The 13,946-nt window shown below is 53.4% G+C and overlaps 1 protein-coding gene across 6 annotated transcripts in view; it reads right to left on the bottom strand.

The window, feature by feature from the left end:
- SPTB (spectrin beta, erythrocytic) overlaps positions 1 to 13,946 on the bottom strand; it is a 135,764-nt gene that overhangs the window by 25,382 nt on the left and 96,436 nt on the right. For all 6 annotated transcript variants that reach the window (XR_010731069.1, XR_010731068.1, XM_066273136.1 and 3 more), the window contains 8 exons: positions 9,037 to 9,793; positions 8,379 to 8,581; positions 8,178 to 8,268; positions 6,648 to 6,794; positions 5,202 to 5,465; positions 4,626 to 4,832; positions 4,094 to 4,183; positions 222 to 500 (listed from right to left, as the gene is read on the bottom strand). Coding sequence is in view for 4 of the 6 variants with exons in the window: in XM_066273136.1 (XP_066129233.1) it covers positions 222 to 500; positions 4,094 to 4,183; positions 4,626 to 4,832; positions 5,202 to 5,465; positions 6,648 to 6,794; positions 8,178 to 8,268; positions 8,379 to 8,581; positions 9,037 to 9,793 (2,038 nt within the window). In the remaining 2 variants the exon portion in view is untranslated. The remainder of the gene's footprint in view (positions 1 to 221; positions 501 to 4,093; positions 4,184 to 4,625; positions 4,833 to 5,201; positions 5,466 to 6,647; positions 6,795 to 8,177; positions 8,269 to 8,378; positions 8,582 to 9,036; positions 9,794 to 13,946) is intronic.

The raw sequence follows: 13,946 nt of genomic DNA, 5'->3' as shown, positions 1-13,946 counted from the left end.
CTGGAGGAGAGCCGGGCTCCAGGGACACCCGCAGGGGAACTGTGCTGTCCGTCCGTCCGTCCGTCCGTTCCGGCTGCCCGTGTCCTAGCTCTGCCCGCACCCCGCCTTGCCCTCAACGCGCCCAATCTGACATCCACCCTTCCAGGCCCAGCTGCCCCCGGCTCTTCCTCTCGCTTTGGCACCTGGCCGGCCACCCCCCCCCCCCCCCGGCCTGAGCCGACCTTGGGGGCCTCGTCTGTGATGACGTAGAGCTCCTGCTCGCTGATCCAGGCCTCGGCCTCGCCCGCGTCCAGGTAGTACTGCTGGGCCTCGCTGGCCTCCCGCAGGCGCTGCAGCCGCCCGGCCGCGGCCTCCCGCAGCCTGTCCCACGAGCTCTGCAGCCGGGCCAGGGGCCCCTCGATGTCCTGGCAGTCGATCTCGGACTCCTCCACCAGCCGCCGCCCTCTCTGCAGCACGTCCTCCACCCGGGGCGCGTGGCCCAGGATCTCGTTCTGCAGCGTCTGTGGCCAGAGGGGAGGGACTCAGAAGCAGGGCCTTCCCACCACGCCGGCGAGGTCGGGTCTGCGGCCGGCTGCCCAGGTAATAGCCCGGCACCTCTCGCCCCTCCTGCTCAGGAAACCTGGAGCTGAGTGGGTGGCGGCCATAAAAACTGCCCATGACCGTGTTGCAGGCACAGTGCTGGGTGCTTCACGGAAATACTCCTTTCACCTGCCACCATCTTTTGAGACCGGCATGCAGGGACCGGCACAGAGCAGGTAAGTAGCCTATGGACAGCAAGTGGCAGAGCCAGAATTGAACACGGCTCTCCCGGATCCCACAGTCTGTGCTTCTGACTGCCGCCTAGCCTCCCTATGTTTTAGCAAAGCTTGACCTCTTAGCTGTACAGTATAGAGGACAGAAAAACAATTTTTAAATGGCCTTTTGATATCTTATTCTAAGAGCTTTCATTCCTATAAAATTAAAGTCGACAGTTGTCCCCTGTACAGAGTGGAAGGCTTTCCCCCCCATTTCTATTTCTCAAATTTCTTGTGAGCTTCGCATTATGCTCTTGTTTGAATCTTTTGTCACCAGAATGGGGACTGGGTCACCTTTTCCTTCAGGGGGCCATGATCCACGTACTTCCTGCATGGGCGCCTGTGGCCCCTTGCACCTCATCTCTGCCCTTTCTGCAGCTGCCCATGGCCTTTACCACCGTCTGGAGGGTGGGGGCGGCAGCAGGACGTGCAGGCAGTACAGCGACTGTCCACATTTAAAATGTAGAGAGCGCCTGACCTGTGGTGGTGCAGTGGACAAAGTGTCAACCTAAAATGCTGAGGTCGCCAGTTCAAAACCCTGGGCTTGCCTGGTCAAGGCACATATGGGAGTTGATGCTTCCTGCTCCTCCCTCCTTCTCTCTTGCCTCTAAAAAATAAATTAATAAAATGTAGAGAGCTAGCAACATCCACACGTCACCTAACTCTCTGAAGTGCATTTTTGTACTCGGAGTCGTGAGGCTGACATCTCCTGTGGTCTGTGCACTTGTATTCAAACCACCCACAGTGTCAGCTCTGCCTGCCTCCACTTTCCCTGAAATCTCATGACCTCAGCAAGGGACCCTAAAAGGTCGGTCTCTCTCTCTCTCAAAGAAGTGCTTTTTAGGATCCCGTGCAGTGTGCTTACTTGTGATGTCTTCTTCCCTGACTTCATTCATTCAACACATCTTTATAATTTCCCACCTAGCAACCCTGTGCTAGGGACAGTATGGAAACAAAACCCCTGCCCTCATGAAGCTTACACTCCAGTAGAGGAACTAGATGGGAAGCAGGTAAATAAATGAATAAACATAGATAATAGGCACAACAAGGAAAACATACGATATGAAGAGTGTCTGCCTAAGTGTGGTGGTGGCTACTTTAGCTGGGGGCACAGGGAGGGCCTTTCTGAGGAGATGACCTTTGAGTGGGACATGGATGATAAGAGGGAGGCCACCACACAAAGATCTGGGGGATGAATGTTGCTGGCAAGCGGGGGAAACAAGTGCAAAGTCCCTGGGGTAGAGGTGAGCCTGGGCTGTCTAAAGGCCAGAGAGAGGGCCAGAAAAGCTACAGTGCTGTGGACAAGGGAGAAAGTGATGAGATGAGACTAGAGGCAGGGAGGGGCCAGGTCAGACAGAACAGTGGTTCTTAACCGGGCTGCACACTGAATCGTCTGGGAAAGCGGACACCACGAGGGCCCAGCCCCGGAGATCCTAATTAATTGCTCTCAGGTGGGACCTGGTCATTCATAAGTTTCCCCAAATGATTCTAACATGCCGCCAGAGGTGAAAGCCATCCATGGGGCACCTTGTGGGATTTGTTCTAGTTGCAATGGATAGCTGTTGGAGCAGTGGTTCTCAAAGTGGGGTCCCGGACCAGCAGCATCAGCAAAACCCAGCATCGTGCTAGAAATGGAGATTCTCAGGCTCTACTCCCAGTGAGATTCAGTGACCTGGGGTGGAGTTTGGTCAGCTGTGTCCGAACAGGCGCTCCAGGTGAGTCTGAGGCACACTTAAGTCTGAGAACCACTGCAGAAGAGGGGATGGTAATATGGGATTTGAGCCTTAGCCAGGCTAGCCGAAAATAGTCTTCACCAGGGCAGCCATGCTCTCCCAAGAGATTATCTTCCCCTTCTTGCTTAGAAGAACCCCGTTTATACTTGCCCTTTTCCTCAAAGAGCAACCTTCGGCCAGGGGAGATGAAAATCTGTTGGCAATAACACTAGACAGAGTCAGAAGCCTTTAGTGTTAGAAAGACTAAAGTCGGCTCCTTCTACAGTCGAGGAAACTGAGGCCCCAGGGGTCTAGTCTCTACCAGCCTCCTTCCTGTAAGTGGAGGTTGTGGTGTTAACCCCTCTCCTACCACCTTCTAGACCCAGGTCCCTTCAGGTGGCCACTGAAGCCTTTGTGACTGGATCATGTCAACTAGAAGCAAAGGGTCTAAGGGAACTTTTAAGAAACCTTTTTTATTTTATTTTATTTTTTATTCATTTTAGAGAGGAGAGGGAGAGACAGAGGAGAGACAGAAGGGGGGGGGGAGGAGCTGGAAGCATCAACTCCCATATGTGCCTTGACCAGGCAAGCCCAGGGTTTCGAACCGGTGACCTCAGCATTTCCAGGTCCATGCTTTATCCACTGCGCCACCAGGTCAGGCTTAAGGAACCTTTGAATAAAATTCAGGCCCATGCACAGTTGCTGGGCGCTGTGAGCAGATGTTGGCTGCTGTTACTTTGGGGAAGCAAGTACTGTCTGCCATGACCTTCATTCCCAAGGAGCTAACTACTGATTGGCACTCTGGGAAACCCTGTTCTCTCTGGGACACGTCCCCAGGCTCTTCTTGTGTATGCCTGTGGAGGTCCTACTTCTTAACCCAAAGGGCAGACCAGGCAGGAAGAAGGACTTTCTGCCCAAGAGCAGGGTCTGAGGCCAGCCCTTGGCCGGACACAGAGGCACTGTCACCAGTGTAGCTGGCCTTGGAGGATACAAGATAACTCTGACACAAGAGGAAGTGTGGCCCCTGCTCACTGCCAGCACTGACCACAACCACAGGTTTCTAACCAGGCCTAAGAGAGGGCAAAAACAGCCAATGAATATTTGCTCCAATGGCTCAGAGTCCAAGTTCAGTGGCTTCCAAATGGGGTTTGAGCTCTACAAGTCCTCGCGTGTCCAGCGAAGTGGGACCTACTCACCCTGAGGACATGCAACAGGCCGAGCTCGGCCCTGGAAGAGTGAGAGCAACCAGGAGTCACGGGCCTCCTCTCAGGGAGGCTGTGGGACACAGAAGCTACAGAGCACACTAAATCCCAGGCCCGGGCACCTGGGTTCTGCATTCACCTGTGCCCTGATGGGTCTGAAGGGTCCCAAATCCCAAAGCATCTAAAGAACTCCCCAACCTGCCTCCCTGTGGTCCTCCCGGAATTATTTCTGCTGTAACCAAAGCTGCTCTTGTTAGGAGGTCTGCAGGCCCCACAGCTACTAACACGAACAGCAACAATCTGCTGTAGCTGGCCTTCCGCAGGTCAGGGCTGGGCCTCCCTCCCTGGGGCGGGCAGGGGGGCTGACAGGGAAGGCAGTACTCACCTGGTTCTTCTTCATGAATAGCTGCACAGTTTGCAGATTAATGCCGTAGTCAGCTGACTGGGCCAGAGGCAACCGCTCCTCCACCCACAGCTGTGGGGACCAAAGGCAGGGGCTCAGCTGGTGACAGCCACGCACACCACCCTTCCCTGAGCCTCGCCATGGCTGAGCCAGAGCTCTGCTTGTTATGTCTCCCTGATTCTTCCCAACACCCCATATCAGGGTTTTGCCCCCATTTTACAGATAGAGACATTTTGAATTGAGGTTCCAAATAACTTGCTTCCGGTCACATGGGGGAAAGGAAGGTAGCTGGATCGGGAATCACGTCTGCCTCCTTCCCAAGTCCGTGAGTGAGCTACCATTCAAAAATCACTGGCTTTGCTTTTATATTTAATGTCAGCATCACAACAGTCCTGTGAGATAAGGGGCTGAGATGCCCAGACATCTGCTGCAGGGATCGCCCTGGGCGGCCGCCAGTCTCCCTGACAACAGCTGCTGCCCTGGCTGCTGGGGGCTGAGGGTTGTGGCCACGCACCGTCTCGTCCTCTAAGTCCCGGCTGATCTGCAGCTTGGCTCTGGATGACTCCAGCTGCTTCTTCCGTCTCCCCAGGGGCTCCAGGAGGTCCAGGAACCGCTTCTCAATGCTCAAGTCGGCGCCCTCCTCTTCCTCCTCCAGTGAGGGCATCTGGGCAAACAGCTCCACCAGTTCCTCCTTCCGCACATTCACTTGGTCCTCCACGCGCTGGGACACAAGGGACAGTGTTGGCACTAGCCCGGACACCTGGGAAGTCGTCCCCTCCTCTAATCATTCATATCCCACCCATTGTAAAAGGCACAGTTTGAGCTCAGCCTCTTCCAGGAAGTCTCCCTGGATGCCCACTGATCTTTCCCTCTCCAGAGACCTGTACTTTACCTCTCGGGCATGCTTTCATTAACCCGTTTGGAGCCCTGTCTTACCCGCTGCAAGGGGGTAGGAGATGAGTTATGAACCAGGAGACATTTTTGCATGAGAAAGCAAGCCCAGCTAAGAGGAATTGGCTCTCAGGTTTCAGAGCTGCTCCCCAAGATCCCTTCCATTTCAGCACCCCCAGTTTACAACCCGTTCCCATACCTTCAGCTTAGCCAACATCCGGTTGACGCTGGTCAGGTCCTTGCCCAGGTCGTCTGACCGCAGCTGGTCCTCCATGGCACTGATCCACTTGTTGAGGTCGGCCTGGGTCTGCGAGCGCAGGTCAGAGCTCCTGGCGGCTGAGAGCTGTTGGGCCTTCTCCTTCGTGGTGGTCTGAAGCTCATTCCAGAGTTGGTGCAAAGCTTCCAGCCTCTGGGACACCAGGTCTGCAAACTGGGGCTTTTCCTCCTTCAGCTGCATTCCTTCCTGGGTGAGAGGGAGGCGAGCTCAGGTCCAGTCTTAGAGCGGCCCTGCCCCACATGGTTGCAAAGGGCTTACCGGGGGAGGCCAGTGAAGCGAGGATCTGTCTAGAACTTGGTGAGGCCCAAATGAAGGACTATGAACCCTGAGTTATGTGCAGAAGAAGGCAGGACAGGGGGAGCTGTGTTGGGGGCAAATGACTCAGGAGATTGCAGTATGGGGAGCTGCGGACAAAGGTCAGCTGGTACTAAATTTGTTTTTTTTTGATTAAAGGGATAAAAAAGATTTAGGGTCCATCCAGGTACAAGCAGCCTGGATGGAAACCTTTCTGTGAGTTCCACCTTCTCTTGATCGTCTCCCCAGAGTCTGAGCAATAACTAACCTTTGATGGGATCTTCTGACTTTGTCATACCAGGTGTTTAACCTGCATATATCTTTTTTTGGGTGGGCACAGTATGATATGATTTGGGCCTAGGAATATACACCACTCCTAACAGTCAATATTTACTAAGTGTTTAATAATCGCCAAGGACTGGCCTAAGTGCTCTACTGCTCATAACTCCCTCAGGCACGGGGCTGTTAGAGATGAAGAAACTGAGATGCAGGGAGGTTGACTCAGACAGTCTGGCTGGGAGCCTGTACCTTCAACTGCTGTGGATATAGCCTCGTGCGGCCCCTAGGCCTGCTTCTCCCTGGTTGCCATCATAGGAAAGAGCAAGGTACCCGATTCCAAGATCTGACTCCGGCCACATGTTCACTTGGCCCCTAACTCACTGCAGAGGGGACCCTTGCTTCTCCCTCTACAAAGGCTAGGAATGACCACCCCCCGCGGTTCTGCCCATCAGAGCGGCGAGGGCCAATGGGAGCTCTGCTCATCTCACAGTCCCCTGCGCTGGGGCCCCGGTGAGGACAACAGGGCGCAAACAGGGATCCCTGCTCTTTCTGGCGATGGAGGCTAGAGCTCTGACTCGGGTGTCGTCGTTGTCCTGGACTGTCCCCAGAATCAGGTGACCCAGAGGAGGCACTCATTCCTCACCAGGCTTGGCGAGACTGGATATATCTGAAGGTTTAACTACCATTTAGAGAAGTGTTTTCACTTCCCAGTTCTATGCTGTCCAGCAAGCTCAGGACAGTGTCTACTGGGTGAGCCCCACTCAGGTAAGTGCCCGGAGCACCCACTTCACTTACTGCGTCGATGCTCTCTAGCCACCCCTGGTGGGAGGCCAGCTCCGCCATGAACGCCTGGTGCTTCAGCCATTTGTTGTGAAGGTTCCGTGCCTCATCATAGGAGACATCCTGAGATGTCAGCAACTTGTCATTGATCCAGAGGGTCAGCTGTAGGCAGGAAAAGAGGGTTCAATCATCACCGAGTTGGCCTCTTTGGCCAGGGGCTCAGGACAGGACCTGCTGCCGAAGGTGGCCAGGCAGAGGAAGTGTGAGCACCGCTCCCCAACTTGGGACCCCTAACTTGCGGCACAGGCAACTTAAGCCACATGGTCTTGGGGCTAGAATACGGACACTGGTGGGTCTTCCACACTAGTGTGCAGAGTCTCACCAGCGATATTTCTGCTTCTCTCCATATTTCCGGTACCTAGGACAGGGCCTGGCCTGTGGCAAGAATTCAACCAATGTTTACTAGATGGGTAAACTCACTGTTTAGCAGTAGGGTGAGAAATCATTAATAAACACAGAGAAAATGTTCTTGGAGGAAGAAGCCAAGGGCAGATCCTATAATTAACCATGAGGGAAGAACACTGTGAAGAGCAGCCAATGTTTCCAAGATGTCCTGGCACCCTACCCAGCCCAGTGTATGCCAGGGGCAGAGGAGGATGAAGACAAAGTCCTCTGGGCTGAGAGGAAAGGGGTGTGAGAATGAGAGCAAGACAGAAGTCAGGGGGGGCTCCATCCCGTGTGCACATCCTGTTGATGGAGGGACCCAGGAGTGCAGGGTAAAGGCCTTCTTTGTACAGCCTGTCCCAGGCTGAGCCAGGACCTTCGGATCAGTGGTTCTCCAATCGGGAGGCTTGTTGAAAACGTTGCTTGCTCTCTCTCACCTCTCAGGGTTCTGACTCATCTGGACCTGAGTGGGGCCCAGGAGCCTGCTTTTAACTAGGGCCAGGTTTCATAATTGCAGGGCCCACTTCAAAATGGAAATGTTCAAAATTATTAAGAATTCCAAGATGGCAATAGCAGAGCACAAAACAAGTGCAGAGCCCTTCTAAGCACGGGGCCCTAGGTCAACGCACAGGTCACAAGCCCTTGGAGCCAGCTCTGACCAGGGCCCTGGCTGACTCTAATATAGACAGTCCTTTGAGAAATCCTGCACTAGACTTGACAAATGAAAAAACATCCTTACAGACCTGGAAAAACAACCACAACAAACTAGAGGGAGATGGAGGAGGGTACCGGGGCAGTAAGCGGTGATGGACGCAGACTGGACTTCAGGGTGCGGTGACCACACAATAATACGGTGTACAGAGAAGTGTTGTAGAACCGGGCACCTGAAACCTGTATACTGATGTTAACCAGCGTCACCCCAATATATTCAATTAGAAAAGGTATTGTACAGGATGACCTAAGCTGTCAAGTGCCCGGAATTCCCCCTCGTGGAACCCCAGACTCCCGAGTGAGAAGGGAGCCTGTGTACTTCCCACCCCTGGGCCACTCCGCTCTCAGAGAAGCGTCCCCTGCAAAGTGGCCGCTGTGCTGAAGCCTCACCTCCTGGCAGTTCTGGAGGAAGTTCTGGAGCTCCAGGTTGTCTCTCAGAAGAACCGAGGCCTCCTGGGCCTTCTCATTGTTCTTCTTATGCCTGGAAGAGAAGCCAGAAGCCGCAGTCACAACAGAGCTGGCTCTGAGGTCCCCGTGCACCACCACCAGCCCCACCCGGTTCGGGCCCATCACCCTGGGGCTGGCGAGTACCTGTCCTCAATCAGCTGCACCTTCTCCTTGATCTTGTCTGAGTAGAGGTTCCCCTCGGCCACCAGCCTGTTCCCAGAGTCCACAGGACTCAACACCTTATCCTGGTTGTTCTCCATAGAGACCAAAAAATCCTCAAACTTCCGGATCCCGGCCTCTGCAGCTTGCAGGGAGTCTGGGGGCTCCAGGTGAGCCAGAGTGTACTCCTGCGGAAGCAAGTTTCCAGACGAGGCATGAAGACAACCTGAGGAGGTGGTGAGGGGACCTGCCAGGCCGGAGGGCCACATGCAGACATCCAGGTTACAGCATGAATGGCGCCCCCTGGAGTTGTGCAAGGGAGAGGCTCCCTGGGCCTTGCCCCCAACCCCATCCTCACCCAGGGGTACCCAATGGATAGAGTGTGCCTAAAGCCACACGGAAGGGTAACTACCCAGGACAAAAGTCACTTTTCTAGCCTCTAACTGACCCAAGAATAGACACAGTTTGGGACTAAGGGCTGAAGAGGGAATGTAAGAAACAAAGAGGATGTCCCCCTAATTAGTGGCTGGAGAGAGTCCAAGGAAAGTATAATTTGGCCTCCGAGCCCTGTAGCACGTCTGCAGACTCACCTGTGCTGTTGCCCTGAGAGATCCCCCTGCCCCAGCGGAGCGCCTCTCCCTACCTGGTTGCTGAGGATGGTTTCGGCCTGCTTGGCGTCTTTCTGGAACTCCTGGAAGCCGAGGCACTGGGCCAGCGTGCGGCCGCGGCTCTCCCACATGCGGCGCAGGGCGTCCCAGCCGGCGTCCAGGCCCTCCAGCCGCTGGCCCAGGAGCAGGTACTCGGGGTCCGTCTGGCCGTGCAGCACCTTCTCCCCAGAGGCCTTGACGTGCTCATAGTTCTGCTGGTGCCCATCGATCTCGTCCTTGATGGCTGCGTGCTGCTGCAGGAGCTGCTCGGCCTCTGGGAGGGACTCGGGCGTGTCTTCAGAGGCCACGGTTTTCTGGGCCATGGACAGCCAGGCCTGAAAGTCATCCAGCTCCTGCAGGAAGGCCTGCAGCTGGCTGGCTTCGCCCAGGGAGGCCTCCTGGCCCTGCAGGGCCCGCTGCAGGCCCTGCCACAGCTCCTCCACGTAGGCCTGCCGCTGGCCGATGTCCTCCTTCTTCTCAGGGTGTGACGCCATCAGTCGCTGCGACTCGCGCTCCAGGGCGCCCACGCGGGCCTGGATGGCAGCCACGTCGCGCTCCAGCCCCGACAGCTTCCGCTGGATGGCGATGATGCCCGCCAGGTCCCGGCCCAGGTCTTTGGTGGACTCCACTACCTTCGTCTTGTCCATGATCCACTTGCTGGTCTCCTCACAGTCCACACAGTAATTGTGGACCCGGAGGGCCGAGTCCACTGCCTCCCGCCGGTCCGACACTAGGGTCTGGAACGCCTGCCACCTGTTGAGGGGGACACGGGGGGGGGGGAGGCAAAGAGACACCCTCTTCTGTAACTCTTCCCACAGGGCATCCCTTCCTAGATGTCCCATTGGAGTTTCTCCCCGGGAGATCTTGAACACGGCAACAAATCACCTGCCCAACAAACTGCGGTGAGTAAGTTTCATTTTTCCAATTTTACCCAAGACAGCGTCACTGCCGATCAGGCCTTTCTGTCAGCAGGCGGCAAGCAGGCAGGCGACTGCAACCGTCAGTAAAGGGACACGGCACTTAGCTAGGCTCTGTATGTGTTTGGATTTCAGGCTAACATACAGTTTTCCCAGATCTTCTGAAATACTGAAAATAATGAGAAAGCCCACATTATCAACGTTAAGAATGCTTCCGACGTAGGGTCCCGGCTGCCCCTAGAGAGGAACCAGGTTCAATGCGCCCAGGGGCAGAAAACGTCAGCTCGGCTCTGAAAGAAAAGAGGTCTGGTGAAGAAGACAGGAAGGAGAGGAGAGAGGGAGGGGATAAACTGGGATTATAATCCAAACGGATAACATAATCTTAATCTTCAGCCGCAGTGCTGGAGTGAAGCCGGAGGATGTGCAAAGGCCTGGTAGGTGTCCTGGGGGCCTGGGGAGGGTCTGCAGCCCCTAATACGCTTCTTCTAAAGGGCTCCCATCAGCCTGGGTGCAGATCAGCAGGGACAGCTCCCTAGGACCCGATTTCCTGACTCTGCCTCACTGTACGCTAGAGTGTGCTGGGTGCTCGTGTGCTAATTAAACCCACTTTTCTTGACTACCCACAATGTACAGTAAGGTCCTCAAATAATGTCATTTTTTAAAATGTTTATTTTATTGATTTTAGAAAGAGGAAGGGAGAGACAGGAACATCTGTTCCTGTATGTACCCTGGCTCGGGATCAAACCAGCAACCTCTGCACTTTGGGACGATGCTCTAGACCAGGGGTCCCCAAACTACGGCCCGCGGGCCGCATGCGGCCCCCTGAGGCCATTTATCTGGCCCCCGCCGCACACCTGGAAGGGGCACCTCTTTCATTGGTGGTCAGTGAGAGGAGCATAGTTCCCATTGAAATACTGGTCAGTTTGTTGATTTAAGTTTACTTGTTCTCTATTTTAAATATTGTATTCGTTCCCATTTTGTTTTTTTACTTTAAAATATGTGTAGTGTGCATAGGGATTTGTTCATAGTTTTTTTATAGTCTGGCCCTCCAACGGTCTGAGGGACAGTGAACTGGCTCTCTGTGTAAAAAGTTTGGGGACCCCTGCTCTAGTCTAACCAACTGATCTGTCCAGCCAGGGCAGTCACTTCGTTTAATGTCATTTTGTCATAACACTGGTAAGATGTCCTAGGCATTTAACTCTATGTCAATTAGCCTATGTTAAAACTGGTTTTGTTATGAGGTTTTGCTGAAAGTCGTAGAATTTATCGATGATGTTAAGTGGGGTCTTACTGTCTATGCACCATGTTAGCCTCTGGGACAATACAGACTTTGCCTTACGGAGTACATGGCTGAGAAAGGAAGTAAGGCAAGCTCACAGAGTAACTACAGGATAAAGTACTAGCGCAGCCCAGGTCAGGCAGAGAGGACTGAGCTGTGAGGAGCAAGAGGGGAGAGGGTGGCAGGCTCCACAGTGGTCCTCTGGGCTGGATTTCAATGAACAGACCTAGTTAAGGAGAAGCCCCTGCGTACCTCACTCATCTTTGCACCCCCTGCCCCCATACACACACGCCTGGGCGATGGAGGTTACGGGACTGTGCAGATGGGCTGGGTCAGTGCACTGCGGGCACTCCCAAGGTGTGACGACAGCTCCCCGTCTAGACTGAAGAGTCTTATCGGAAATAGCCGGAGAGAGAAGAGGGAGAGTCCAAGACTTTCTCGGCTCCCCTCCTAGACCACGAAGTCCCTGAGCTCTGGGGCATTCTGGGTCTGGCACACAGATGGTGCTGAGGCTGGGAAGTCAGGGAAAGGGGCTGAAGACTTTCTCCAGTTTTGTCTGAAGCCACTGTGACATGATTGTGACGTGCTCCAGGGCTATGAGATCCCCTGGCCCTGACTAGCAGCCACTGGTGAGGGTCTGGCTATGCCCCTCGGGCAAGAGGCCCCACAGTGATTTTCTAGGCCTTTCCTAGTGTGGCCTGACCGCAGCCACCAAGTGGAGGCCATACTGGGCATGCGCCGGGGTTGGGTCCAGTCTGCCTCCTGAACCCACCTTCCCCCTCTATTACACTGTCTCCAACAGGGAGGATGCTGATGGAGCTGCTCTAGTTAGCACCGGCCAGGCCACTTTCGGAGCCCAGGTTTGTTCCTAGGCCCAAGATTATTAGAAAAATGTTGGTCAACTGGAATGTATGCAGTGGAAGGTAATCACACAATCAATAAGTGTTTGAATGACTCACATGTGCCAAGCTTGGCAGAAGTCATTTCAGTTTTGTTCCTGTTCCCTCATTCACTAAGCATTTATCACATAACCATTATGTGCCTGGTGCCAGGCACTGTTCTAGGCCCTGGGAATACAGCCATCAAAGAGCTGGCTTTAACTGAAGTGGGAAGACACAAATCAATCAATCTATAATCCATCACACGGTCATAGGCACAATGAAAAAAAATAAAGCAAGGTAATGGGACAGAAGCAGAGGGGACCGGGTGGGAGGGAGGTATGTGATATTTTCCATGGGGTGGTCAGTGAAGATGGCTCCAATGAGCTGACACGTGAACTGAGATCTGAATGACGTAAGGGAGTAAGTCAAGTAGACATCTGAGAAAAGGGCTCAATATACAGGAAACCTCAGACAATAATGTGCTAAGTATGTATAGCACTGTGGGCAGGACATAAAGACATTGTTGTTCATTTGCTTATCATCTAGTAGGAAAGTTCTTTAGAATAAAAGTAACTATAAGCCCTAAACCAGTCAAGTTTCATCTGGAAGAACAGGAAGAAGAGGACCCTGGGCCGACATAAAGGAAGGGCAGGATTTAGAGCAGGGGTCCCCAAACTACGGCCCGCGGCCACATGCGGCCCCCTGAGGTCATTTATCCGGCCCCCGCCGCACTTCCGGAAGGGGGACCTCTTTCATTAGTGGTCAGTGAGAGAGCACAGGATACATCCTGTGTGCTGTATGTGGTGGCGCCACAAAGCGCAGCGATGCGGGACACACGCGTCAGGGCTCCGGAAGCGCGTCATATCACTTGTTATGGCTAGCATTGACAAATATGGAACCAGACACTGACCATCTCATTAGCCAAAAGCAGGCCCATAGTTCCCATTGAAATACTGGTCAGTGTGTTGATTTAAATTTACCTGTTCTTTATTTTAAATATTGTATTTGTTCCTGTTTTGTTTTTTTACTTTAAAATAAGATATGTGCAGTGTGCGTAGGGATTTGTTCATAGTTTTTTTATAGTCCGGCCCTCCAATGGTCTGAGGGACAGTGAACTGGCCCCCTGTGTAAAAAGTTTGGGGACCCCTGATTTAGAGTATGTAGGTTGAGGAGAATGCACTCTGGTAGAGGGAACAGCAGAAACATGGAGGTAGGACTGTAGGTGGAGGTGAAGAATGACAGTTGTTTTAAAAAATACTTGAAGAGCTAGCTCACGGAAGAAGAATCAGAATAAATATTGATCTCGCTAAAGGGAGAACCAGAACCAATGTAATAAATTTCAAGGAGGCAGATTTCCATCTTTCTAACCAAAAGGCATTGTTCCAAATGGGATGGGCTGCATGGTGAAGGGGTGAGCCCTCCATGCCTGGAAGTATTTGTGTAGAACACAGGCTGTCTGGTCTGGAGGTAAGGGAAGTGCAAGTGTGCACAAGTGTGTGTGTCTGTGACACAGGCAGGAAGCACTTGTCAGCTATATGTGTGTTGTCTTAATGAGCTGTATTCAGAGAATGATCTTTACAGACCCCTAAGCCATGCACCATCCAAAGTAAAATGTATCAGGTTCTTGCCATCTTGAAGGAGAACCCAAAGCCTGAAATGGTAAGATGGTTTTCCATTAAATCTGAGAGTTGAACTGTACCTGAGAAGTCATCTAGCCTAAAGAAGAGCAGAGTCACCCTCCTTCTCCGCCACATGAACCTCAGATTACAGAAGCATCTCCTGAACGACAGTCCCCATCGCTGGATGCCGAGACAATCAGCCCCTGTTCT

This window comes from Saccopteryx bilineata, chromosome 4, assembly GCF_036850765.1.
Source record: "Saccopteryx bilineata isolate mSacBil1 chromosome 4, mSacBil1_pri_phased_curated, whole genome shotgun sequence".
Taxonomy (NCBI): domain Eukaryota; kingdom Metazoa; phylum Chordata; class Mammalia; order Chiroptera; family Emballonuridae; genus Saccopteryx; species Saccopteryx bilineata.
The sequence above is the reverse complement of the archived record's forward strand: the minus strand, read 5'-3'. Positions and strand labels throughout refer to the sequence as shown.